Source organism: Bufo gargarizans, chromosome 3 (assembly GCF_014858855.1).
Source record: "Bufo gargarizans isolate SCDJY-AF-19 chromosome 3, ASM1485885v1, whole genome shotgun sequence".
Taxonomy (NCBI): domain Eukaryota; kingdom Metazoa; phylum Chordata; class Amphibia; order Anura; family Bufonidae; genus Bufo; species Bufo gargarizans.
The window spans coordinates 259,277,363-259,303,973 of NC_058082.1; the positions used below are offsets into that span (position 1 = coordinate 259,277,363).

The 26,611-nt window shown below is 44.0% G+C and overlaps 1 protein-coding gene across 5 annotated transcripts in view; it reads left to right on the forward strand.

Moving 5' to 3' along the window:
- KSR1 (kinase suppressor of ras 1) overlaps positions 1–26,611 on the forward strand; it is a 145,303-nt gene that overhangs the window by 48,259 nt on the left and 70,433 nt on the right. For all 5 annotated transcript variants that reach the window (XR_006388213.1, XM_044285112.1, XM_044285114.1 and 2 more), the window contains exon 2: positions 18,664–18,804. Coding sequence is in view for 4 of the 5 variants with exons in the window: in XM_044285112.1 (XP_044141047.1) it covers positions 18,664–18,804 (141 nt within the window). In the remaining variant the exon portion in view is untranslated. The remainder of the gene's footprint in view (positions 1–18,663; positions 18,805–26,611) is intronic.

The following is a 26,611-nucleotide window of genomic DNA, read 5'->3' on the forward strand; positions in this document are numbered from 1 at the left end:
GGTACCATCATTTTTGTCCATGCCTGTTTCATGAGTTTATTTTTTTACATAATTCTGTTGAAGCATGGTTGAAAAACAATGTCTGACTTTCATTGGTTAACATTTATAGAATTTTAATTTATTATTACTTTTGTCAGATTAAAGTTATTTCTGTGACCATTGTGACTTTTTCTTTCATTGACCAAAGGGTACCAACAATTTTGTCCACGTCTGTATATATATATATAACTAAATATGCTGATTTGGCCTGTCAGTGTCCCTTTAAGTGCAAATCATGGCGATGAAGTGAAAGTTTGTGTAGTGAAAGAAGGAGTTAAAGGGAGTTTCCAGGGACTATTTATTTATGACCTATTCTTAAGATAGGTCATGGATATCAGATTGGCTGTTTATTATTAGGTGCGGCACTGGAAACAAGCACCGCAGCTCAATACACCGTGTAGTGGCAATGCCTGGTTACTGCAGTGCTGGTGCTATTCACTATTCGTATAAGGCACATACGCCTGCACCTGGTTTTAGGCGTAAAAATTCTGTTTTAGACTGTCTTATTTTTTGGGTCTCATTTACTGCTTAAAGGGAACCTGTCACTGGGATTTTGTGTATAGAGCTGAGGACATGGGTTGCTAGATGGCCGCTAGCACGTCCGCAATACCCAGTCCCCATAGCTCTGTGTGCTTTTATTGTGTATAAAAACCGATTTGATACATATGCAAATTAACATAAAAGAGTCATATCTTACTTGTGTGACCAGAGAAGAGTCATATTTTCAAGCTCTGACTCATCTCAGGTTAATTTGCATATGTATCAAATCGGTTTTTATACACAATAAAAGCACTCACAGCTATGGGGACTGGGTATTGCGGACGTGCTAGCGGCCATCTAGCAACCCATGTCCTCAGCTCTATACACAAAATCCTGGTGACAGGTTCCCTTTAAAATGCGCCTGTTTTGGAGGCATTTTTTTAGACTGATTCAGAAGTTTTCTCCCTTTTGCCCCTCTTTTCCAACTTATTTACATAGGTTTGCCTTGTTTTGCTCCAAATTTTGTTATAAAAACAGTCTAAGGCCAGGTTCACATCACCGTTATGGCATACTAATTAGACCAGTCTTAGGCCTCTTTCACACGAGCGTGACGGATTATGTCCGGATGCGTTCAGTCAGTTTTGTCTGCGATTGCGTTCAGTTGTTCACTTTTTTCAGCGCGGGTGCAATGCATTTTGATGCGTTTTTCGCGCGCATGATAAAAAAACTGAAGGTTTACAAATAACATCACTTAGCAACCATCAGTTAAAAAACGCATTGTATCCGGACTTGCTTCCAGATGCAATGTGTTTTTCACTGAAGCCCCATTCACTTCTATGGGGCTAGGGCTCAGTGAAAAACGCAGAATATAGAACATGCTGCGTTTTTAACGCAACGCAGAACTAATGTGTGAAAAAAAACGTTCATGTAAACAGACTCATTGAAATGAATGGGTCAGGATTCAGTGCGGGTGCAATGCGTTCACATCATGCATCGCACCCACGTGGAAAACTCGCTTGTGTGAAAGGGGCCGTGAATAGGAACCTGTTGTACTGATAAAGAACCACTAGAGGTCAGACTTATGGCAATACACCTATTCTAATTTATGAAGTGCTTGATTAATAGTCAGCAAAGGAAAGACAAGTGAAGAAAATACGCCTGTCTAATGGAAAGCGTAAAAACAGGCGAGCTTGATAAATGTGCCCCATAAACTTCTTAAGCTCTTTATAAACAAAAAAATACCTTGCTGCCTTCACGTATAGACTATTCATTTATCTCCAATATTGAGTACAGTGCAATTCACTAATCTCTTTTGGACTAATTCCAAGTAGTTGTTGACTTGAGTAGAGACTATTGCGACTTTAATTAAAAACTGTATAAAAAGTTTTTTAGTTATCATTTTTTACCCCCTGCCTTCCCAGGCCATCAGATTAATGTATAAGCCCAGGGCCATCAGATTAATGTATAAGGACTTGCTTTTTGTGGGACAAGTTGTACTTTCTAATGGCACCATTTGAAAATAATGTATGGGAAGCTGGTTCAAATTTCAAATGGGGTGGAATTAAAACAAAAATGCAATTCTGGCAGTTTTATAGGTTTTGGTTTTACAGTGTTCCTTATGCAGTAAAACTGACCTGTTACCTTCATTTTCCAGAGCAGCATGATTATGGTGATACCACATTTATATAATTTTTCTTGTGTTTTACTATCTAAAAAAAAGATATTTAAGAAAAGCTTTGAAAATAACAGATTTTTCTTTGCATTGCCATAATCTGACACTCACCCCCCCATGTACAGTAAATAGGATGTGGGGTGCCGGCGGTCAGGCCCTCGCCGATCTGATATTGATGGCCTATCCTGAGGATAGGTCATCACTATAACAAATGTGGGCAACCTTAATAAAGGTAACACATACCAGCCCACTGGAGGCCGAAAGGACACTCTTTTGACCATCATATGGTTAATGGGGGGCTATGGACACCTTTGGCATATGTACTGGTAATACAAGCTTAAAATGAGATGAGAACATATCCTAAAAACAACATTTTACGTAATGCATTGCTGCAATGAACTAAGCTAAGAGAACTGTGAGGTGACCTATTTGTCAGGTTGACGATTATACATTTGTGTCTTTTCACCTGCTCAAGTAGCAGTTTACAGAGATGGAAACTGGCCTGGAGGGGATGGGAGCTGTTTCAAAAGTGTATTAAAAACCTGAACGTGTGGTAGCACCCTTAGGCCCCTTTCACACGGGCGAGTATTCCGCGTGGGTGCAATGCGTGAGGTGAACGCATTGCACCTGCACTGAATCCCGACCCATTCATTTCAATGGGGATGTGCACATGAGCGATGTGTTTCACGCTTCACTTGTGCGTTGCGTGAAAATCGCAGCATGTTCTATATTCTGTGTTTTTCTCGCAACGCAGGCCCCATAGAAATGAATGGGGCTGTGTGAAAATCACATTGCATCCGCAGTCAAGTGTGGATGCAGTGAGATTTTCACGCATGGTTGCTAAGGAGACGAGGGATGTATGACCCGGGACCCCATTTACTTTATTATTTTCCATTATAACATAGTTATAATGGAAAATAATAGTATTCTTTAATACAGAATGCTAAGTATAATGTCAATTGAGTGTTAAAAAATAATAAAAACATTACTCACCCCATCCACTTGATCGCGCAGCCGGGATCCTCTTCTTTGTTCTTATTGAAGGACCTGCAAGAGGACCTTCGCTGACGTCATAGCGCTCACCACGTGGCGAGCGTTATGACATCAGCGCAGGTCCTGCTCAAAGAAGATAGAAGGTCTCAAACAACTCCCAGACAGCATACACTCGATCACAGAGCTGGGCAGATGGAAGGAGTAGATGGTCATGTATGAAGAGGTAATGCTATAGAGCAAATGCATGAAATAACTAACCACTATCCTCACTGTCAAACAATAGCAAGTACATGGGCGGCCAGACGATTAGTAATCCACATGCAGATCCTGCGGCTGGAAATGAGGACATTTGGAAAAGGGGCAGACAGAAAATCTGTATGGATGCTGGCAGAAAAAAGTGTATATGCCCCGCACTGTATGAAGCCAGAGGCATATGGAGGTACAGTGTACGCATTATGCACTCAAATGTATAAACCATAGAAAATGGCATTATTTTCTTAGTAACCCCAGGACTGCTGCTATCCAGGGAGCACGGAGTTAATTAGAAGTAACACCTTGCCTTAATAAATTATGGGAGTAACAGGTGCAGTGGCTTCGATAAAGACAAAATGATGTGGCAGATCTTCTGTAATGAGCGCTGCCTGCGAAAGCCTGTTTATGTGCGGATAATGTTACAACGGGATAAATTTAACATGTACGCCGAAATTTCTGGGAAATATGGTTTAGAAATGTGTTGGATGTGAAGAAAACATTGATCACCTATTATGAAATTGCCCATCCAATTCGGGAATTTGCTGTGGGGAAGGGGGGGGGGGGGGTAATTTGGGGATAGGCCTAATTTGTGTTTAGTTTTTTTAACTTCTTCCTGTCCTAGGACACAGTAGTATGTTGCGCTGAGCAGGTCATATCTACTAACTGCCTTGCTAAGATGTCACGGTAGTGGCCCGTTCTTTCACCAGCTGGTGGCATCTGCGACTAGCAGTTAACGTTCCGCGGTGTCAGCCAGGAAAAACTCTGATCCTGGTCATTTAACCCCATAAATGCTGTGGTCAATAGCAAAGGCGACATTTGAGTGGTTTAACAGCTGGGGAGGACTGTTGACGCGATCGTGGAATGCCAGTGGATTGCCATGTCAGCTGCAAACATATTTATATATAAGCCAGGGCCTTGCAAATACATTATAAGACATTGCAACATCTTGTAGCAAAATTACATATAAAGGGGTTGTGTAGCGCTAATATATTGATGACCTGGCCTCAGAATAGGTTATCAATATTAGACCGGCGACACCCAGCACCCCCACCCTTCACTGTTTAACTACACGTTGTCTAACTAGCGGTCATTCAGTGTAACTACAACGGCACGCCCTTTTCGCAAGTTAGATGGCGTGCAGTCACACAGTAAAGAGGCCGTGGCGCTTGAACGAGCACTGCAGCCTCTTCAAACAGCTGACCGGTGGGGTGCTGGGAGCTGGACCCTCACCAATCTGGTATCGATGACCTATCCATAGGATAGGTCATCAGTGTACTAGGGCTGCACACCCCTTTAAATTGAGTTGCTTTCATTTTTACACATAAGTACCACTTTTTGACCTACTTTTTTGCATATTAATAGAGGTAATACAGGTAGGTACAGGGTGACTTTCAGTCATGGAAATAATATGACAGGGTAGATACAGTGCTGATCCTGTTTGTCCCTTTTCTGGAGAAGGCCTCTATGCTTGACCTGTGACGAGAGTGTGTTAACTGTAACAATGTCACTCCTCGCGCACATGAACACTGAGCCAGTTCCATCTACCCCTAAGAGACAGTACATACAGTTGCAAGAAAAAGTATGTGAACCTTTTGAAATTATATGGATTTCTGCACAAATTGGTCATAAAATGTGATACGGTCTTCATCTAAGTCACAACAATAGACAATCACAGTCTGCTTAAACTAATAACACACAAAGAATTAAATGTTATGTTTTTATTGAACACACCATGTAAACATTCACAGTGCAGGTGGAAAAACTATGTGAACCCGTAGACTAATGACATCTCCAAGAGCTAATTGGAGTCCAATCAATGAGATGAGATTGGAGGTGTTGGTTACAGCTGACTTGCCCTATGAAAAACACACACCAGTTCTGGGTTTGCTTTTCACAAGAAGCATTGCCTGATGTGAATGATGCCTCGCACAAAAGAGCTCTCAGAAGACCTACGATTAAGAATTGTTGACTTGCATAAAGCTGGAAAGGGTTATAAAAGTATCTCCAAAAGCCTTGCTGTTCATCAGTCCACGGTAAGAAAAATTATCTATAAATGGAGAAAGTTCAGCACTGCTGCTACTCTCCCTAGGAGTGGCCGTCCTGTAAAGATGACTGCAAGAGCACAGCGCAGACTGCTCAATGAGGTGAAGAAGAATCCTAGAGTGTCAGCTAAAGACTTACAAAAGTCTCTGGCATATGCTAACATCCCTGTTAGCGAATCTACGATATGTAAAACACTAAACAAGAATTGAGTTCATGGGAGGATACCACAGAGGAAGCCACTGCTCTCCAAAAAAAAACATTGCTGTACGTTTGCACAAGAGCACCTGGATGTTCCACAGCAGTACTGGCAAAATATTCTGTGGACAGATGAAACAAAAGTTGAGTTGTTTGGAAGAAACACACAACACTAAGTGTGGAGAAAAAGAGGCACAGCACACCAACATCAAAACCTCATCCCAACTGTGAAGTATGGTGGTGGGGGCATCATGGTTTGGGGCTGCTTTGAAGCATCAGGGCCTGGACTGATTGCTATCATCGAAAGGAAAAATGAATTCCCAAGTTTATCAAGACATTTTGAGGCAGAACTTAAGGCCATCTGTCCACCAGCTGAAGCTCAACAGAAGATGGGTGTTGCAACAGGACAACGACCCAAAGCATAAAAGTAAATCAACAACAGAATGGCTTGAACAGAAGAAAATACGCCTTCTGGAGTGGCCCAGTCAGAGTCCTGACCTCAACCCGATTGAGATGCTGTGGCATGACCTCAAGAAAGCGATTCACACCAGACATCCCAAGAATATTGCTGAACTGAAACAGTTCTGTAAAGAGGAATGGTCAAGAATTACTCCTGACCGTTGTGCACGTCTGATCTGCAACTACAGGAAACGTTTGGTTTAAGTTATTGCTTTGCTGCCAAAGGAGGTTCAACCAGTTATTAAATCCAAGGGTTCACATACTTTTTCCACCTGCACTGTGAATGTTTACATGGTGTGTTCAATAAAACATGGTAACATTTAATTCTTTGTGTGTTATTAGTTTAAGCAGACTGTGATTGTCTATTGTTGTGACTTAGATGAAGATCAGATCACATTTTATGACCAATTTGTGCAGAAATCCATATCATTCCAAAGGGTTCACATACTTTTTCTTGCAACTGTAGATACATGGCTTAAGAGGTGAACTTGAGATGGAGGGGCCGAGGCACCTGCCCTCCCTCAGCTAGCTCTCCCAGATTTGTATGGTGTTGTTTGCTATGGATATGTTATACAGTATATGGTATTCATGGTGGGCCTTCAGATATCTCAGAGGCTCAGGAAAGCGGTGTCTGCTTGTGGTCTGAGTTCTCAGATGTTTATGCAGTTTATTTGCGTCATTGAATCATCTAGAGTCATTCTCTTCTCAGAAATTTTGTTCTGCAATTTGATTGCCAAGGTTTCCAAGGAACTTCCCATGAAGAATTCAGACATTGTTATTAACTGCTCTGCTCCATTCATCTCAGGATTTTTATTGTGGGGAATTTATCATAGACCAGCCTTTTATGCTGGTCTATGATATCCCCAAAGGTGAGCTCACGCCTCGTCATAAATTAGGCACAACTTCGGCAGTCCTTGTGCCTAAATTCAAATCTGGGCCAGTCCCTAGCTGGCACAGATTTCAGTCTTTTACACCAGAAAACTCCCTCTCCTTGCACACCCTCTTTTCAGGAATGTGTCATGGTCTGCAGAGAAACGCCACTTGCGCAATTTTTTTTGCGCAAGTGGTGTTTAAACACTTTCAAACATGGTATTTCTGACCTTTTTACACCAGAAAACTGGCGGGGGGGGGGGGGGATGGTAAATTCACCCCATACCTCTGTTAAAGCAAGAAAGCAATGCTAGAAATTGTTGACTGGTAAAGGCAAAGGAGGACATTTATCAAATCAGACAGGTATGTCAGTCTTTTGGCTAGAAAATGTTGCACGTGATGCCGATTGCAGAGTTTTCTGCAACATTTGGTCCAATTTTTGCAACATTTTGTGATCCTCAACACTTTTCAAAGTGGTCTGTGTTTAAGAGCTAAAAGTGAGATTGGATTATGGTGCATTCACTATGTGCGACTTTTGCAAAGGTCGCAAAAAAACCCTTGCCAGGCAACCGCCTAATGTACTCTTACACATATAGGTGTAAACTACATCGCACTCACTCCAAATATATTATTAAAGGGCATCTGTCAGCAGATTTGTGCCTATGGCTGACCTGTTCCAAGCATGCGCTTGGCAGCTGAAGCCATCTGTGTTGGTCCCATGTTCCCATAGAGGCTTAGGGCTCATGCACACGACCGTGCCCTGTTTTGTAGTCCGCAAATTGCGGATCCGCAAAACACGGCCCCCGCCCGTGTGCGTTCCGCAATTTGCAGAGAAGAACGGGACGCCCATAATAGGACACAGAGTGTTGTCTGCATCTATTGGGGCCCCATTGAAGTGAATGGGTCCGCAAAAAATTGCAGAACCAAACCACGTTCGTGTGCATGAGCCCTCAGCTGGAAGCTAAGCCTCTAGCTGTAACCTAGAGGCTCACTATATTAAAACATCATTTTTCTCAGCAATGCGGGCACATATGGACCTGGTACCAGCACAGATGTCTTCAGCTGCCAGGCGCACATGTAACAGATCAGCCAGTTTCATAGCTACATATCTACTGACAGATGCCCTTTAATATGCCAAATATATTATTAAGGTGCACCATTTCATAAATTTGGGGCAGGCACACAAAGCAAAGACAGACTTAAAGGGGTTGTCTCACCTCAGACATTGGGGCCATATCACTATGCCCCCAATGTCTTATAGGTGTGAGTCCCACCTTGCCGTGCACCCTCCTCTTCATTCTAAAGATAGGTGCGGGTCCCAGAGGTGGGAACCGCACCTATCAAACACCAATGTCTGATGCGAGAAAACCCCTTTAAAACTGACACAAAAAACAAACAAAGGATAAATGTCCCACTAATAGTGTGGCAACTGTTAACAACACTGCTGCCATTGGGTCACAACATAAGTTATCTGTTCCTATGATACATTTTCTACTTTTTGTATGCACTAGTACAACATATCCTCCATTATTCTTGAAGAGGACCTGTCTGATTTACGAAGCAAGAAGGATTCTAGAGCATCTTTTCATATAACGCTGTGTTGTTCTATTCCTCAGTTATTGCTACTAGAAGTTGATCGATATATTTGCTATGTGATCTGATTACTACACTGTTAGGCTACATGCACACGACCGTTCCGTGTTTTGCGGTCCACAAATCGCAGATCCGCAAAGCACGGATGGTGTCCATGTGCGTGCCGCAATTTGCGGAACACCGCGGACAGCCTTTGATATAACTGCCTATTCTTGTCCGCAAAGTGCGGACAAGAATAAGACAGGTTATATTTTTTTTGCTGGGCCGCAGAACGGAGCAACGGATGCGGACAGCACACGGAGTGCTGTCCGCATCTTTTGCGGCCCCATTCAAGTGAGTGGGGCCGCATCCGTGCCGCCAAAACTGTGGCTCGGATGCGTACCAAAACAACGGCCGTGTGCATGAGGCCCTACTTTATATTTTATTTCTTCTCTGTTCAATGGCTACAAAGTCTTCAACACATTTATTCTTGGTCACTAAGATGTAATTGGAAATGATAACATGTATGTTTAATACGTCTATAACCCTTCTACCTCCCCCATTGTATTCGATGGTTGGATGCTATGGAAACTTACATAGTCATCACAGTGGTCTTGGTGTCATGAGATTCGCATTCCTATCCCAACATGTGGTCTGTGTTTAGTGAGTACTGCCAAGTTTGGTTCCTTGCACTGACAGCTGTTGAATATCTTAAAACTGAAAACTCAAAAACATTTTAAAGTTTGGTTCTACATGAGTAAGGCCTCTTTCACACTTGCGTTGTCCGGATCCGGCGTGTACTCCACTTGCCGGAATTACACGCCGGATCCGGAAAAACGCAAGTGTACTGAAAGCATTTGAAGACGGATCCGTCTTCAAAATGCTTTCAGTGTTACTATGGCACCCAGGACGCTATTAAAGTCCTGGTTGCCATAGTAGGAGCGGGGAGCGGTATACTTACCATCTGTGCGGCTCCCGGGGCGCTCCAGAGTGACGTCAGAGCGCCCCATGCGCATGGATCATGTGATCCATGCGATCACGTGATCCATGCGCTTGGGGCGCCCTGAAGTCACTCTGGAGCGCCCCGGGAGCCGCACGGTTGGTAAGTATGCTGCTCCCTGCTCCCCACTACACTTTACCATGGCTGCCAGGACTTTAGCGTCCCGGCAGCCATGGTAACCATTGAGAAAAAGCTAAACGTCGCATCCGGCAATGCGCCGAAACGACGTTTAGCTTAAGGCCGGATCCGGATCAATGCCTTTCAATGAGCATTCATTCCGGATCCGGCCTTGCGGCAAGTGTTCCGGATTTTTGGCCGGAGCAAAAAGCGCAGCATGCTGCGCTATTTGCTGCGGCCAAAAAACGTTCTGTTCCGGAACGGAAGACATCCTGATGCATCCTGAAGGACGGACTGTCCATTCAGAATGCATTAGGATAATCCTGATCAGTATTCTTCCGGCATAGAGCCCCGACGACGGAACTCTATGCCGGAAGAAAAGAACGCAGATGTGAAAGAGCCCTAAATAGCTACCAAACTTCAGTATTGGCTTCTTGTAAAAGCTTTAGCTTTTGGCCTTGAGGACCAGAACATTTATTTATTTTCTTCATCTTGGCATTGTTGGTAATAACTTTTGTTTGTTCACAAGACTTTGCTTTGTGCGATGAGTTGTACTTTATGTAGCTCCAATTTTAGTTACAAATTCAGTTTCTTAGTGTTTCCTTTATATTTATCTTCATATAGGCAAAAAAAAAGCAAACAAAATAAAAAACAAAAAAATACACCGCAGGATCTTTTTTATTTACAGCATATACCCAGGGCCGGTGCTACCATAAGGCAGACCAAGCGGCCGCCTTAGGGCGCACCCTGGGGGAGGGCGGAAAAATGTGACATGGAGGGGGAGAAATGTGACATGGGGGTCTGATGGCTGACATTGGGGGCTGATGGCTGGGGGATGATGTCTGACATGGGGTTCTGATCTGAGGTCTGATTAACATTGGGGGTCTGATTGGGGCTGTGAGCTGAGGTCTGATTAACATTGGGGGTCTAATTGCTGGTCTGACCTGAGGTGTAATGGAAAATATTTTTTTCTTATTATCCTCCTCTAAAACAGAGGTGTGTCTTAGAGGGCGAAAAATATGGTCCTTAAACCAACGATTGTCTGAAGCAGAGAGAAGATACCAGGACCACACAGAGGAGAAGCGTGGCGGGGGGGGGGGATGGGGTGCCAAAATGTAGCTTCGCTTGTGTTGGCAAAAATCCTTGCACCGGCCCTGCATATACCAGTAGATAGTTCGCAAATAAAGACCGGCACTCGCTGATGATTATTCTTGTAGATTTATTCAGTCACATGACGTGTGCGTTTCAGCAAATATGAAAGCATATGATTTGCTGAAACGCATGCGTCATGCGACTGAATAAATCTACAAGAATAATCATCAGCGAGTGCCGGTCTTTATTTGCGAACTATCCTCAGGATAGGTCATCGATATCAGATCTGTGGGGTCCGACTCCCAGCACCATCAGCTGTGTGAAGAGAAGGCCGCACTCGTACAAGTGCAACCTTCTCTTCACTGTTTATCTGCTCACCGTTGCTACTGCAGCAGTGAGCAGGTGTAATCACACCTAAGCCGTCCCATTCATTTCTATGGGATGGCTCCTTCTTAATCGCTTGAACAGGAAGAAGCCTTCCCATTGAAGTGAATGGGGCGGCGGAGTTGTTCCTCTTCCTAACTTCTCCTTCCAACTTTCCCAGTTAACCAACTCTCCTACGCATATTAGTGAGCACTCTTTGGTTTTCTTCTATAACAGTCTGTGCTCAGTTTTCTAGCAATACTGACCCTTTCATCTCCTTAACATCCTACACAGTCAAGTCACATTATTATGACCATCAGCTAATATCCAGAGTTGCCATCATGTGCAGCACGGACAGCAGCTAGACGGGCTCGGAATGACTCAATAAGGTCCTGGTAGGCAGTGTTCACCAACGAACACATGCAGGCTGCCATCTTAACTCACAAGTCCGGCGATGCACAGGTAAGTCCTTACCTGTGCCTGCGCCACGAGCCGGTCTGAAACAAATGCAGTCACCAGACGCCGGGGGCCTTCATTGGGCTGTTCTCTGAACTGCCTGCTCCCGGTGACTGCATTTGTTTTAGACCTGGCTCCCGGCACAGGTAAGGGCTTACCTGTGCATCGCCGGACGGGTGAGTCTACCTTACTAAAGATGGCAGCCCGCATGTGTTCGCTGGTGAACACTGCAAACTGGCCATCACTGCAGGTAGGCTGTCAGAGGAATCTGGAGCCATGCTTAAGGTGGATCTAGACCAGCAGATAATCGTTTAAGCAATCACTGATATGAGCGACTACTGACCATTTGCGTTCTGGATTCCGTTATGACTTTCCATTATAACATGGTTATAATGGAAAGTAACGGAATCCATAAGACGGAAGGACGGATCAGTTATGCTGCCCATAGACTTGTATTATGATGGAATGCAAAACGGAAGCCTTTAAAACGCATTCCGTCTATGGGAATCATAACGGATCCGTTTCATTTCCGTTATGCAGAACGGAGAAAAAAGTCCGGTCGACAGGACTTTATTTTCCATCTCTCATAACGGGAACCAGACTGATCCGTTATGATTCCCGTAGACTTCTATTAAGACGGATCAAAACGGAATGCCTCATAAAGGTTTCCGTTTTGACTTACGTCTTATGGATTCCGTTATTTTCCGTTATAACCATGTTATAAAGCCATAACGGAATCCAGAATGCAGATGTGAACCCACCCTAAAATGTTGTTTTTTTTCGCACCTTCATAGCTGACGTTCACCTCTCACATCAATGGTATATGGTGCTCCACAGTTTCCACATGGTGCCATTTGTCCACTCACGATACATTTTCACTACAGTGGCACAAGAACAGTTCATAAACTGCGCAGTTTCAGTAAATACTTCCACCCTTGGCCCTGAAGCCAATAATGATCCCTTTTTTGTAACTCTTATAAATTGCCCCTTTTACCCAACGAGGGATATGTGGGCACACAGCCTATCATGCACCTTATATACCTACCAAGCTAGCTCAGCACACACAACTGCTGCCCACCTCGAAAGTAGGAAGTGGTCATAATAATGTGATTCTTTCCTCTTTGTGTTTCTTCATACTTGTTAAAAACGCTGTTTTAATGTCAGTTGGCGCTGTCTCCGAGTCAGGCTTGAAGTCAGGGGGGCAGCGGCCTCCTTGCTTCAAGTAAGGCTAAGCCTAACCCTTACCCCTCCTCTCTACAATTAGATGGACGTGATGCCGGGATCGCGCTCTTCTAGCGCATGCGCGGTACGCTACCTGTTACAGCGTGACGGCCGGGCGCGGTCGAACTGTCCGGCGCATCCGCAGTCAGCAAAATGCAGACGAGTGAGGATTGCGCTGTAACAGGCAGCGTGCCGCGCATGCGATAGAAGAGCGCGTTTACAGCAGCATGTCCATCTAATTGTAGAGAGGAGGGGCAAGGGGCGGGCTTAGCTTTACTTGAAGCAAGGAGGCCGCTGCCCCCTTGACTTCAAGCCTGACTCGGAGACAGCGCCAACCGACATTAAAACAGCGTTTTCAACGAGTATGAAGAAACACAAAGAGGAAAGAAAAACATGATTAGCAACACACTGGGGGATCCTGTAAGGCGCTGGGGTCGGTTTAATATGCGTTTTGCAGGTGACAGGTTCCCTTTAAATAACTGCTTGCACATCTTCATAAGAATGTTCATGTGATTGTTACAAATGGGTTCGGTTTGTAATGGTTTTCTGGATAGAAACCGGAATATTTTCATTCAGTTACAGCAAGCAGAAATCTTGAAAATTGCAAGGTGTTGAAACATAGGAAAGATGAATAAAAATAACTTTCCATCATACAGCCATAGGAGGCGGTGCAGTGCTTCAGTGAGATCAGAGGACCATGAGATATTACTTTGAAAGGCTTAGGGTACTTTCACACTAGTGTTATTCTTTTCCGGTATTGAAATCCGGTAAAGGGTCTCAATACCGGAAAAAATGCATCAGTTTTGTACTAATGCATTCTGAATGAAAAGCAATCCGTTCAGTATGCATCAGGATGTCTTCTGTTCCGTCCCTTGTACAGTATTTGACTGGACAAAATACCACAGCATGCTGCGGTATTTTTTCCGTTCAAAATCACAGAACAATACCGCACTTTCCGGATCCAGCATTAATTTCTATAGAGATATATTAATGCCGGATCCGGTACCAAGTGTTCCAGAAATTGCTGCATCGCCGGATCCAGTTTTCTGGTCTGCGCATGCGCCGGGATATAGGAGGAGCAGGTTTCTCTTTTGAGCTTGAAAAAATGTAAATACCGGATCCGGTATTTCGTACGATGACGGATCTGGTATTTCACCGCATCCGTCTAACGGATCCGGTATTTCACCGCATCCGTCTAACGGATCCGGAAAAAAGAGCTTTCCGTTTGTATACGGCCTGCCGGATTCTAACAACGCTAGTGTGAAAGTACCCTTAGACTTTAATGCAGTTGGTACCAGTTGTTCGAGTGCATTTGGGATTTGACTTTTTATTTATAGCGAGGATAAAATGTATTTTTGCGTTTGACATTAATGGTTTAAAACTAAACAAAAGCTTTGTTTCCATGGAGACCTTTTTGTTCAACCCACTGAGGTGACATTCTGCATTATGGCAATGTAAAATAATTATTCCTACAAGGTACATGATATGTACAGTGCTGTGAGAAAATATCTGACCATCTCCCCAAGTATTGCTTATGTCACATTCAATGAATATAACCATTTTTGAATTATAATTGCATTTTTTAGGACGTTGTCCAGAGCTCATATCAACCAGTATGAAACTGGGGCTCCCTGATTCCACTGGAGGACATGATTTTGAGCATGCACCATCTGCCTGTTCAGAATTGAGGTATCATTAGTAAGGTCTTAAGTAGGGTACTGGCTCTCCTTAAAGAGACCAGACCTGTATGGAGACTTACTGGAAGTCCTCCATGGTATGGAGACTTATTGGCAATGCTCCATGGGAAAATATTATGCAAAGAGGTATCTCCCAGGGAAAGAGAACCTAGCACCACCTTCTGGAAGTGGATCCCTGAATATTGGCATCTTCCCTTTTCATATTCCAAGGCTTGTTAAAAAGTTGGATTTTGACTCATAGGGAGCCACTTCCATAAGGTGGCGCTAGCGAGATTGTTCTCTTTCCTTTGGAGATACCTCTTTGCATACTAGTTAGGCCTAAAAGGGCATTTCTAAACTTAATCATACAACTAGCATCAAATGACTGTTGCCAAAGTTACATTTAAATGGGGCTGTCTTCTGCTGGACCTGTTTGTATTAGGGGCCCATTATTGAGTGTAGGTCCACTGGATGATCCTCTCTTGCAGCCACATGTAGTCTTAAATCCAAAGCAGATTTGAAGGGTTATTCCCATATCAGCCGTTTCATACAAAGGTGTCTGTGGTAACGGAGACAGTTAGGCCCCTTTCACACGGGCGAGATTTCCGTGCGGGTGCGATGCGTGAGTTGAACGCATTGCACCCGCACTGAATCCTGACCCATTCATTTCTATGGGGCTGTTCACATGAGCGGTGATTTTCACGCAACACTTATGCGTTGCGTGAAAATCGCAGCATGTTCTATATTCTGCGTTTTTCACGTAACGCAGGTCCCATAGAAATGAATGGGGTTGCGTGAAAATCGCAAGCATCCGCAAGCAAGTGCGGATGCGGTGCGATTTTCACGCATGGGTTCTAGGTGACAGTCTATTCACTGTATTATTTTCCCTTATAACATGGTTATAAGGGAAAATAATAGCATTCTGACTACAGAATGCTTAGTATAATAGTGCTGGGAGGGTTAAAAAAAAAAAAAAAGTTAACTCACCTTATCCCCATGATCGCCTAGTTCCCGGTCGGTCTCTTCTTTAGCTGTGACTAAAGGACCTGTGGTGATGTCAGATCACATGCTCCATCACCATGGTGATGGACCATGTGATTGGAGCATGTGATCTGACATCACCAAAGGTCATTCAGCCCAAGCCCACAGCTAAAGAAGAGACCGACCGGGAACTACACGATCATGGGGATAAGGTGAGTTAACGTTTTTATTTTTTTTTAACCCTTCCAGCGCTATTATACTAAGCATTCTGTATTCAGAATGCTATTATTTTCCCTTATAACCATGTTATAAGGGAAAATAATAGAATCTTCAGAACATCAATCCCAAGCCCGAACTTCTGTGAAGAAGTTCGGGTTTGGGTACCAAACATGCGCGATTTTTCTCACGCGAGTACAAAACGCATTACAATGTTTTGCACTCGCGCGGAAAAATCGCGGGTGTTTCCGCAACGCACCCGCACATTTTTCCGCAACGCCCGTGTGAAACCAGCCTTAAGAGGACTGTGTTATGCTGGTTGTATAGAAGCAAATGGGATCTGCAGACATGGCATACCACTGCTCACTCAGCCGCTTCCGTAACCCCAGCCAACTCTGGCTGCTACGTAGAACAGGTATTCGGACCCCAACTGAGAATGGCTTAGATAGGAATTCACCTTTAAATTCAACAAGATACATTTTTGTGTACGATCTGCTCTGTTCAGGTCCTGTCCTTGCTTTTCTGTGGCTTCAAGTCAGGAATTTGACTAGGACAGTTCAAAAATAGTCGTTTGTTCAGATGTAGGTTTCCTTCTGGGTTCTTGATTGTTATCTTCCTACGTAACTTGATTATACTCCATCTCCAGTGGACAGATGAATGCTCTTTCTTGGTCCTGTTCAGAATTCCTAATATGTCCAGGTGGCAATGTCATATTATGCCTCTACCATGCTTGATGCTTTTTGATAACAGTTTCTGACCTGAGTGGTTCAAGAAGCCTGCTGTTGTATGGATGTTCTCCTGAGATGTGTCTGTGAAAAGAGATCAAGCATGTGTAGCCTTGGTTGTTTATGTGACCAAGTCTAGTTTTTACATCTGTGAAAGACGGATAGCACATAGGTGGCTTCCCCAGTGACTGGCAGCATCTCTGTATACACACTTACACAGAGAATGCTATCAATCACTGATAACACCTCCCCTGTGTACAGCTATCAGTGACTGACAGCTATCTATGTATTATATACACACTTACAGAAGGAATTCTATCAATCACTGATAATACCTCCCCTGTATACAACTATCAGTGGCTGACAGTTATTTCTGTATACACACTTACACAGAGAATGCTATCAATCACTGATAATACCTCCCTCGTGTACATCTATCAGTGACTGACAGCTATCTCTGTATACACACTTACACAGAGAATGCTATCAATCACTGATAACACCTCCCCTGTGTACAGCTATCAGTGACTGACAGCTATCTATGTATTATATACACACTTACAGAAGGAATTCTATCAATCACTGATAACACCTCCCCTGTGTACAGCTATCAGTGACTGACAGCTATCTATGTATTATATACACACTTACAGAAGGAATTCTATCAATCACTGATAACACCTCCCCTGTGTACAGCTATCAGTGACTGACAGCTATCTATGTATTATATACACACTTACAGAAGGAATTCTATCAATCACTGATAATACCTCCCCTGTGTGCAACTATCAGTGGCTGACAGTTATTTCTGTATACACACTTAGCACTCTCTGTGTATCAATCACTGATAATACCTCCCTCGTGTACATCTATCAGTGACTGACGGCCAAGTCTGTATAAATACTTACACAGAGAATGCTATCAATCACTGATAACACCTCCCCTGTGTACAGTTATCAGTGACTAACAGCTATCTCTGTATACACACTTACACAGAGAATGCCATCAATCACTGATAACACCTCCCCTGTGTACAGCTATCAGTGACTGACAGCTATGTATTTACACTTACACAGAGAATACTATCAATCACTGATAACACCTCCCTGGTGTACAGCTATCAGTGACTGACCGCTATCTCTGTATACACCCTTACACAGAGAATACTATCAATCACGAATAACACCTCCCTGGTGTACAGCTATCAGTGACTGACCGCTATCTCTGTATACACCCTTATACAGAGAATGCTATCAATCACTAAGAGATGCCCCCCTTTTACAACTGAGCTCAGAGAGAGCAGATATATAAGTGTATAACTGACAAGTTTTACTAAATCTTTTCCAATAAAACTATATATCAATCAGCTCAGCTTCTCCTGCTCTATGACTTGCTGCCTGCCGCGTGTACTGCATTTTGTGGTGACAGGTCCTCTGTAAAGTGAATGACGTTTCATTGGGGCTGATTTTCAGTTGCATAAATTTCTTCACATAATCTGCTGCATGTGAGGGCACCTAAAGGGGCCATCTTTCCTAAAGGAGTCAGAAATCACTTTTAATTTTTGCAGTGTCATTCAAAAAGCGGTAGGTCAATTCTGATTTACATGAGTACCAAGATTACCTTCTCTCTCAGACCGTTTTCATGCCTGTGACCAGAAGTGGCTGTGGAGAGGTTAGACGAGCCCAGGTCTGAGTACCAGTTCCCAATGTTCTCCATAGGCCTCATGCACACGACCGTTGTTGTGTTCCGTTCCGCAAAATTGGGTTCCGTTGTTCCGTGATCCGTTTCGGTTTATGTTTCCGTGTGTCTTCCTTTATTTTTGGAGGATCACCAGACATTAAGGAAAGTAAAAAAAAAGTCTAAGTCAAGTTTGCCATGCAAATGATAGGAAAAAAACGGACGCGGATGACAATCTTGTGTGCCTCCGCGTTTTTTCACGGACCCATTGACTTGAAAAAAATAGGACAGGTTATATTTTTTTGACGGCCTGGAACCACGGATCACGGATGCGGATGACAAACGGTGCATTAGCCGAGTTTTCAACGAACCCATTGAAAGTCAATGGGTCCGCAGAAAATCACGAAAGACAGAACAACGGATGCGGAATGAAACAACAGTCGTGTGCATGAGGCCATATACTGTATAACATTTTCCTGTGATTTTATACGTTTATTTCCAGGCAGCATGGCTGGTTCGACTTGTTGTCTGCTGTATACTGATGCTATTCTTGTATCCTTGCAGGCCAAGCTGATGAAATACATCAGTAAACAGCTTCAGTGCAAGCTCCAAGTGCCTCATCCCGAGAGAACGCAGAAGCTGAACAGCTATCCTAAAGTCCGTGACTGGCTCTATACAACTGGTGTGAGAAGTGAGGTTGTGCAGGTAAGTGCATGCTTTCCATCTATACCTTAATACCAGTTTTATTTGTCCGTATCCTACATTGTTAAAAGCTGAAATTCATATTGTAGGCATGTACAATATATATCTTTTCTTTGAAAATCTACAGTTTTATTTATTAGAAAAAAAAAAAACTGCTATTACATAATCAGGAATGCATGACACCCATATAAAACAACAGTGCTTTTGAGGCTTAAACCTAAAATAGAGATGTATAAACGACAGTTTTTCTTACAATCATTTGGGCGCATGATGCAATTTATGTGAAATCTTTCCCACCCTGGGCAAGGTTTAGTTGTCACATTGGAATGATAGGTTGTTGGTAATATATCTACCCCTCCCTCCCCTGCAGATGCTTGTCCAGGGGCAGATTGGCAATGTACCCCTCTGGGAAACTTCCCGGTGGGCCGATTGCCTAAAGTATGCTATGGGCCAGCATCATAACACATTGTGTCAGGAAGGTTAGATTACAACAGGGCAAGTGGCGGCCGTCGCCCTCACTACAATACACATTGTAGCCGCCAGCATGTCACTGTCGTGATAATGAGATCACAGCGGGGCTGCTGGTGGCTGCAATGTGTACTGTATTGAGGGTGACGACCGCCACCTGCCCTGCTGTAATCTTATTATTTTGCCCCATTGCCCCCCCCCCGCCTCTAATAATGCACCCACCACTGTATCTCCTGCTGTCAGGTCCTTTGACACCGGACAGCAGGACAGAGATCACTACTCTGCCCTCCAAGGACTTGTGGCTCCTCCCACTCCCAGCGTCAATGAGACTGGCGCTGTGACGTCCTCCCTACCCCTCCTGCTCCAGGACACAGGCCAGAAGAGTCTGCCGCGGGTATGCGGGGAACTGCACTCAGGTGAGTTTTTTTTGCCAGCCATTTGACAATAAGGGGATTTGGGGGCAGAGCGCATTAAGGTGACCACTATAAGTACATTACTGGGGCAGGGGGGACATTACTGGGGGAGCTATAGGGACATTACTGGAGGCAGGGGGAAAATTACTGGGGGCTTTATCGGGACATTACTTGGGGCGGGGGGGGGGGGGCGCATTACTGTGGCTGCTATGGGGATATTACTGGGGCAGGGGGGGCATTACAGGGGGCCCCATAGGGATATTACTGGGGCGGGGGGCATTACTGGAGGGCAAGGGGAGGACATTACTAAGGACATTATTATTACTGAGGGCACTGTGGGGCATCATTATTACTGGAGGCACAATATGGGGCATTATTATTACTGGAGACACAATACAATACATAATATTAATATTGGGGGCATCATTATAACATAAGGTGGCATTTTTAATTCTGGGGGCATTATTATTATTACTGGGGGGAATTATAGGCAGCACTTTTTTGTTATTGGGGGCACTATAGGGGGCATGATTATTTTTACAGTATGCTATTTGGGGGCATTGGGGCAGCAGCAGGATGACAATGTTGGGGCACCATGGTGGGGAGGATGATGGAAATTTGAGGACTCTAAGATATCTGTGTGTCAAACTCTGCAGAGATAGAACACAACTAGAAGATGTCATCATGTATTGTCTGGTCTTAACGGAGAAGATGAGGAAAGAGAATATCTACATCAGAGGAGACGTCACTGGATGTGAGAGGTATGTGAAGCTGCACTCCTCTGTATGTATGGTAAGGCTGAAAGACCAGTCAGAATGCTGAACGTAGGGCTGGCTCTCTGCTGTCGCCTTTGTTTTAAGTCTTCATCCCCTTTCTCCATATCTTAATTAGAGACAAGTGGAGGAGGAGGGCAGGACATAGCAGTTAGCCCTGGGCACCACAGAGGGGCGGCTTCTAGAGAGGTTTTTGGTTCTTCTGGAGCAGTATATTGTGCTGCACTGAGCCAAATAAAAAATTGCTGCATCATATACTGCTCCCTCTTGGTATTTCTGGTCCCGCCTACTCATGTTTACTCCACCTTCTCTCAATCTGGGCCCGCCCGCAACATAGGGCCACTTTTTTTTTTTTTTTTTCCAGGGCTACTTTTAAATCCCAATCCGCCCCTGACCTTGTCAGATACAAATTCAAGATCTGCAAGGTATTTCTGCTAATAAACTAATTTCTGCTTGCTCCCCCCGCCGGAGCAACTGCTGACAACAAACACTGCTTACATTCAGCATATGACTACCAGGACAGTGCTGTTGAGGCCGACAGAGGTACGCTCTCTTATGAGTTGGTTTGACAACATTGTGGGCTTTAAGCGAATCTACGGTTCACAATAATAAATTCATAAAAAGTGTATAATACATCTTTAAAATACCTGGTGCCAGGGGGTCCTATATCTTAGGTGGGTCCAAATTGACAGGAGGAGAGGCCAACACAAGTAGGCAGAGACAAATCAATGAGACAGGGTCAGCAATGCATTAGTGCAGCACATAATACCACCCCAGCAGAACCAAATACCATAGTGCAGCACATAATACCACCCCAGCAGAACAAAATACCATAGTGCAGCACATAATACCACCCCAGCAGAACCAAATACCATAGTGCAGCACATAATACCACCCCAGCAGAACCAAATACCATAGTGCAGCACATAATACCACCCCAGCAGAACCAAATACCATAGTGCAGCACATAATACCACCCCAGCAGAACCAAATACCATAGTGCAGCACATAATACCACCCCAGCAGAACCAAATACCATAGTGCAGCACATAATACCACCTCAGCAGAACCAAATACCATAGTGCAGCACATAATACCACCCCAGCAGAACCAAATACCATAGTGCAGCACATAATACCACCCCAGCAGAACCAAATACCATAGTGCAGCACATAATACCACCTCAGCAGAACCAAATACCATAGTGCAGCACATAATACCACCCCAGCAGAACCAAATACCATAGTGCAGCACATAATACCTCCCTAGTAGGAGCCCCTTTGTGGTGGAGCTGAAAGCCATTTGAGGACACCTGCAGCCGCCCACTAGGTACATAAAAACCTGACATTCCCTACGTTTACCCTTGGAGCATCAGGTTGTTATGTACCCAGCTGATGGCTGTGAGGAGGGCTCAAGCAACCCAATGAACATCGGCTCGCCGAGAACTTTCCCTGTAGGGTCTATGGCCAGTCCGCCCGTGACTGGTGCCCTCATTTTTAATCTTTCAGGTGCAGTTCCTCTATTTGTCAGTCCCCTCTTCATTTCTGTAAGATGGCCACCAGCTTTGCAGACTACCAAAGAACAGTTTGAACAGAGTAGTCTAAGGCCTGATTCAGATGTCAGTGATTCACCTAGTGTGCTGTCCCTGTTCTCCACGGACAGCACAAGTACCCATTGATTTTAATGCGTGTATTCACACATCTGTGATTTTCCACTGACTCTGAGACATGCTCTATTTTGGTCTGTGTTGCCGACGAAACACACCTGTAGAGTCTATGGGTCTGTGAAAACCAAGGACACAACGTGGATGGCATCCATGTTTTCTCTGTGTTTCAGGGACCATTGGTAGAAGGTGCTCTGAAAATGAATTTTTAGCAGTCTGTGGAATTAGCAGTGAGCAGTGTCCGTGGAATACAGATGACACAGAGGGCAAAAAATAGACACACGGACCAAACACAGATCCTTCATGAATGAACCACTGACCATCTTATTCACCATGTGTGAATAAGGCCTAAGAAGCTGGTGGCCATTTTACAGAAATGAAAAGTGTACTATGAATTAAAGGAAACAACCAGAAAGATCTGTATTTTAGGGTAAAGCTACATGTTTTATGTGACATCAATTTGCAGAAAAGTGTGGCAGCCATGTCACAGGTGAGACGCGTGTCGCTCGCAACTTACATTGAAGTCAGTGGAGTAAAAGTCGAGCACAGCATGCGACACAAAATCCAAAAGTTTTTTTTTTTTTTACGTACGGTACATGAACATTGACGTATTTTAAATGTTGCACGATTTTCTTGCAGTCGTACCAATAACTATGCAATTTGTACTTGTGAATATTATTTTATTGTGAGCTGGAGGGTTGCTTTAACCCTTTCAGGACACAGCCTATTTTTATATGTTTTGTTTTACTTTTCCATTCATGAAGCCATATGAGGGCTTGTTTTTTTGCAGGACTAGTTGTATTTTTAGTAGTACCATTTCATTTACCATATCCTGTACTGGGTAAAAATAGAAAAAATGCAATTCCACCATTGGTTTTTGGGTTTTGTTTTTATGGCATTTACTGTTTGCTAGAAATGACATGACGACCTTATTCTACGCATCATTACGATTACAGCAGTACCAAATTTATATATTCTTATATAATTATGTTTTACTACTTTTAAATGATTACGGTAAATGCTTTGAAAAAAACACATTTTTCCTTGCATCACTGTACATTTTCATATATATATATATATATCTGTCTACAGAGCTGCTTGAGGGGTTGTTTTTTGTGCGGTGAGCTGTAGTTTTTAATGGTACTATTTGGGGATACATACAGCTTTTTAATCACTTTTTATTCAACTTTTTGGGGTGGGACGAGGTTTATTTTTTTGTCACAAAATTCACCACATATGAGAATTATTTTTACATTTACAAACAGTTTGGTAATTTTCGACTGCAATACCAGTTCTGTTTATTTTGTTACCTTTTACTTTTATATGTAAAATGACACAGCTGGGACCTGCTGCATATAGAGCGGGCTCAGCTTGTGTGCCCACTCCATACATTCACTGTGGACCAAAGATATACAGTTACATTGTGGGGGAGTGTAAGAGTTAGGGCTTGTTCACATGACCGTGTGGCTTTTTCAGTGTTTTGCAAGCCGTTTTTAATGGATCCGTTTTTCCGTTTTTTGTTTCAGTAGTGTTTCCGATTCCATTCCATTTTTCCGTATGGCATATACAGTATACAGTAATTACATAGAAAAAATTGGGCTGGGCATAACATTTTAAATAGATGGTTCCGCAAAAACGGAACAGATACGGAAGACATATGGAGTACATTGTTTTGTTTTTTTTTGCGGATCCATTAACTAGAATGGTGCCACGGAATGTGATTTGCGGGCAATAATAGGACATGTTCTATCTTTGAAAGGAAAGGAAATACGGAAACGGAATGCATACGGAGTACATTCCTTTTTTTGGGAAAAAATGGCCCATATACGCAAAAAACGTTTGTGTGAACGAGACCTTAAAGGGAGCCTGTCAGCATGAAATTTGGAATTAAACCAAAGATAATGACGGGAAGTACTTGCACTATAATAACACTGTCATTTTTTTATCTTCATTGTTGCAATCCTGATAAAAATGCTTTTGAATTAATATGTAAATGAGCTGTTAAGTGCACCAAGGGTTGGGCTGAACCCCTCAGTGCACCCCAGCCCTGCCCTGCCATTGTTTTTGTCCAGCCACTCCCTTTGATGGGACTCCGGGCCCTGTAACCTTTCGCCTGTGCTGTATAACCTCTGCACGTGGACATTGCGGTTCTTTTCTATCGAGTCGTGGCTCTGTACTCACTGTATGTATGGATGCCCCAGGTCTGCCACTTTCACGGAGCAGTTCATTTGAGCAGGGGTTTTCATGTATGTATATAGTTAGTGTGTAGTGCCTTGTGTTCTGTGCATGGTTGCTGGTAACACAGGTAGGCCTCTTTCACACGAGCGTGACGGATTAGGTCCGGATGCGTTCAGGGAAACTCGCACCATTTTGCAAGCACGTGCAGTCAGTTTTGTCTGCAATTGCGTTCAGTTTTCAGTTTTTTTCCGTGCGGGTGCAATACGTTTTGATGCGTTTTTGATAAAAAAAACTGAAGGTTTACAAACAGCATCTCCTAGCAACCATTAGTGAAAAACGCATCACATCCGCACTTACTTCTGGATTACAATGCATTTTTCCCTGAAGCCCCATTCACTTCCGTGGGGCCAGGGCTGCGTGAAAAACGCAGAATATAGAACATTTTTCACTAAATGAATGGGTCCGGATTTAGTGCGGGTGCTATGCGTTCACGTCACGCATTGCACCCGTGCAAAAAACTCGCTCGTGTGAAAGAGGCCTTAGGGTTCATGCACACGGCCGTCAGTCGTCCATTCAGGACCGCAGATGGATCCAGGCCCGTTCAACTTGAATGGGTCCGTGATCCGTCTGCACCGCACAAAAAATAGAACACGTTCAAGTGAATAGGTCCGCATCCGTGATGCGGGATGCACACGGCCAGTGCCTGATATTGCCGACCTGCTGTTTGCTGGGTGCAATACGGGCGCGGCCGTGTGCATGAGCCCTTAATGGCGCTGTCTCAGAAGAATATTTGTACATGATGTCGAATTCTCCCTGCAGCTATGTGCTCCTTTCCCTTTGCAGATTGTGGGAATTAATTATCACTTTGTTGCTGATCAACACCCTCTCCTCCCCCATGCCTGCGCTGCTCACTGATGTAGCTGTATGCCTTGCATGTTCTGTGCAATCTGTTCTCTACATGTTCTGTCTCTGGAAATACACTTCGTACAACATCCCAGTCAGTGTAGCATGAATCCGTTATATCAGGAAAACGTTCATGATTGTACAGTCATTTACCTCTAAAATGAGAAGACATCACCAATGGTGCAAGGTGACGACTAATATAACCATTATTAAAGAGGACCTGTCACCTCCTCTGACCTGTTTTAGTAAATACTTTCATTCCCCTTTAATAGCAATTGTGGAGCAACTTTTCCTATAACTGTATTGTGCGCTGTTCCTCTATTATTCCTACTAGAAGTTTGAGTTAGGGCAGGGATGGGCAAACTGCAGCTTCCCAGTTGTTGCAAAACTACAAATCCCAGTATGCCCAGTTGGATAGTTTTACAACAGCTGGAGAGCCGCAGTTTGCCCATCCCTGGGTTAGGGTGTCTTCACAGACAGAAAATTCCGCGACTGAAAATAAGTTCCATTTACCTTAATGGAGCTTGCAGAAATCCATGTGTTTGCTGCCCCATTCATATGAATGGAACTGATTTTGAGTTGCAGAATTGTCTGACACAAAATCTGCTGCGCGTGAAGGCACCCTAAAGGTCCATCTGGGTATTACTGCTTGGAGGTGTGTCCCATACAGCCTGGCACTGGCAGCACTGATTGGATAGTGGCAGACTGTGCAGGAAAACACCCCTAAACTGGAAACGCAGAGATGGACTTTTATCTCCACCTGATTGCAATTCATTCATAAAGTAGTAGGAATAATAGAGGAACAGCACAACATAGTCATAACAAGAGATGCTCCAGAATTATTATTACATGGAGGATGCAAGTAATTACTACAACAGACATGTCAGGAGAGGTAACAGGTCCTCTTTAAAGCTCCCAAAGAAGTAGTCGCTTAGCCTCTTCACGCTCCTGAACAGTGATGGTCAGTTCGCAGTGTTCGCCAGCGAACACATGCGGGCTGCCATCTTTAGTAAGGTAGACTCACCCGTCCGGCGATGCACAGGTAAGCCCTTACCTGTGCCGGGAGTCGGTCTGAAATCAAATGCAGTCACCGGGAGCAGGCAGTTCCGAGAACAGCCCGATGAAGGCCCCCAGCGGCTGTTCTCGGAACTGCCTGCTCCCAGTGACTGCATTTGATTTCAGACCGGCTCACGGCACAGGTAAGGGCTTACCTGTGCATCGCCGGACGGGTGAGTCTACCTTACTAAAGATGGCAGCCCGCATGTGTTCGCTGGCGAACACTGCGAACTGACCATCACTGCTCCTGAACAGTAAGCCTGCCTAGTTATCCAGTGATATATCTCCCTTCCTCCTACTCTGCATGACTAGGCAGGCTGGTGGTTCAGCAATCAGGAAAGTTTTGGTGACATATC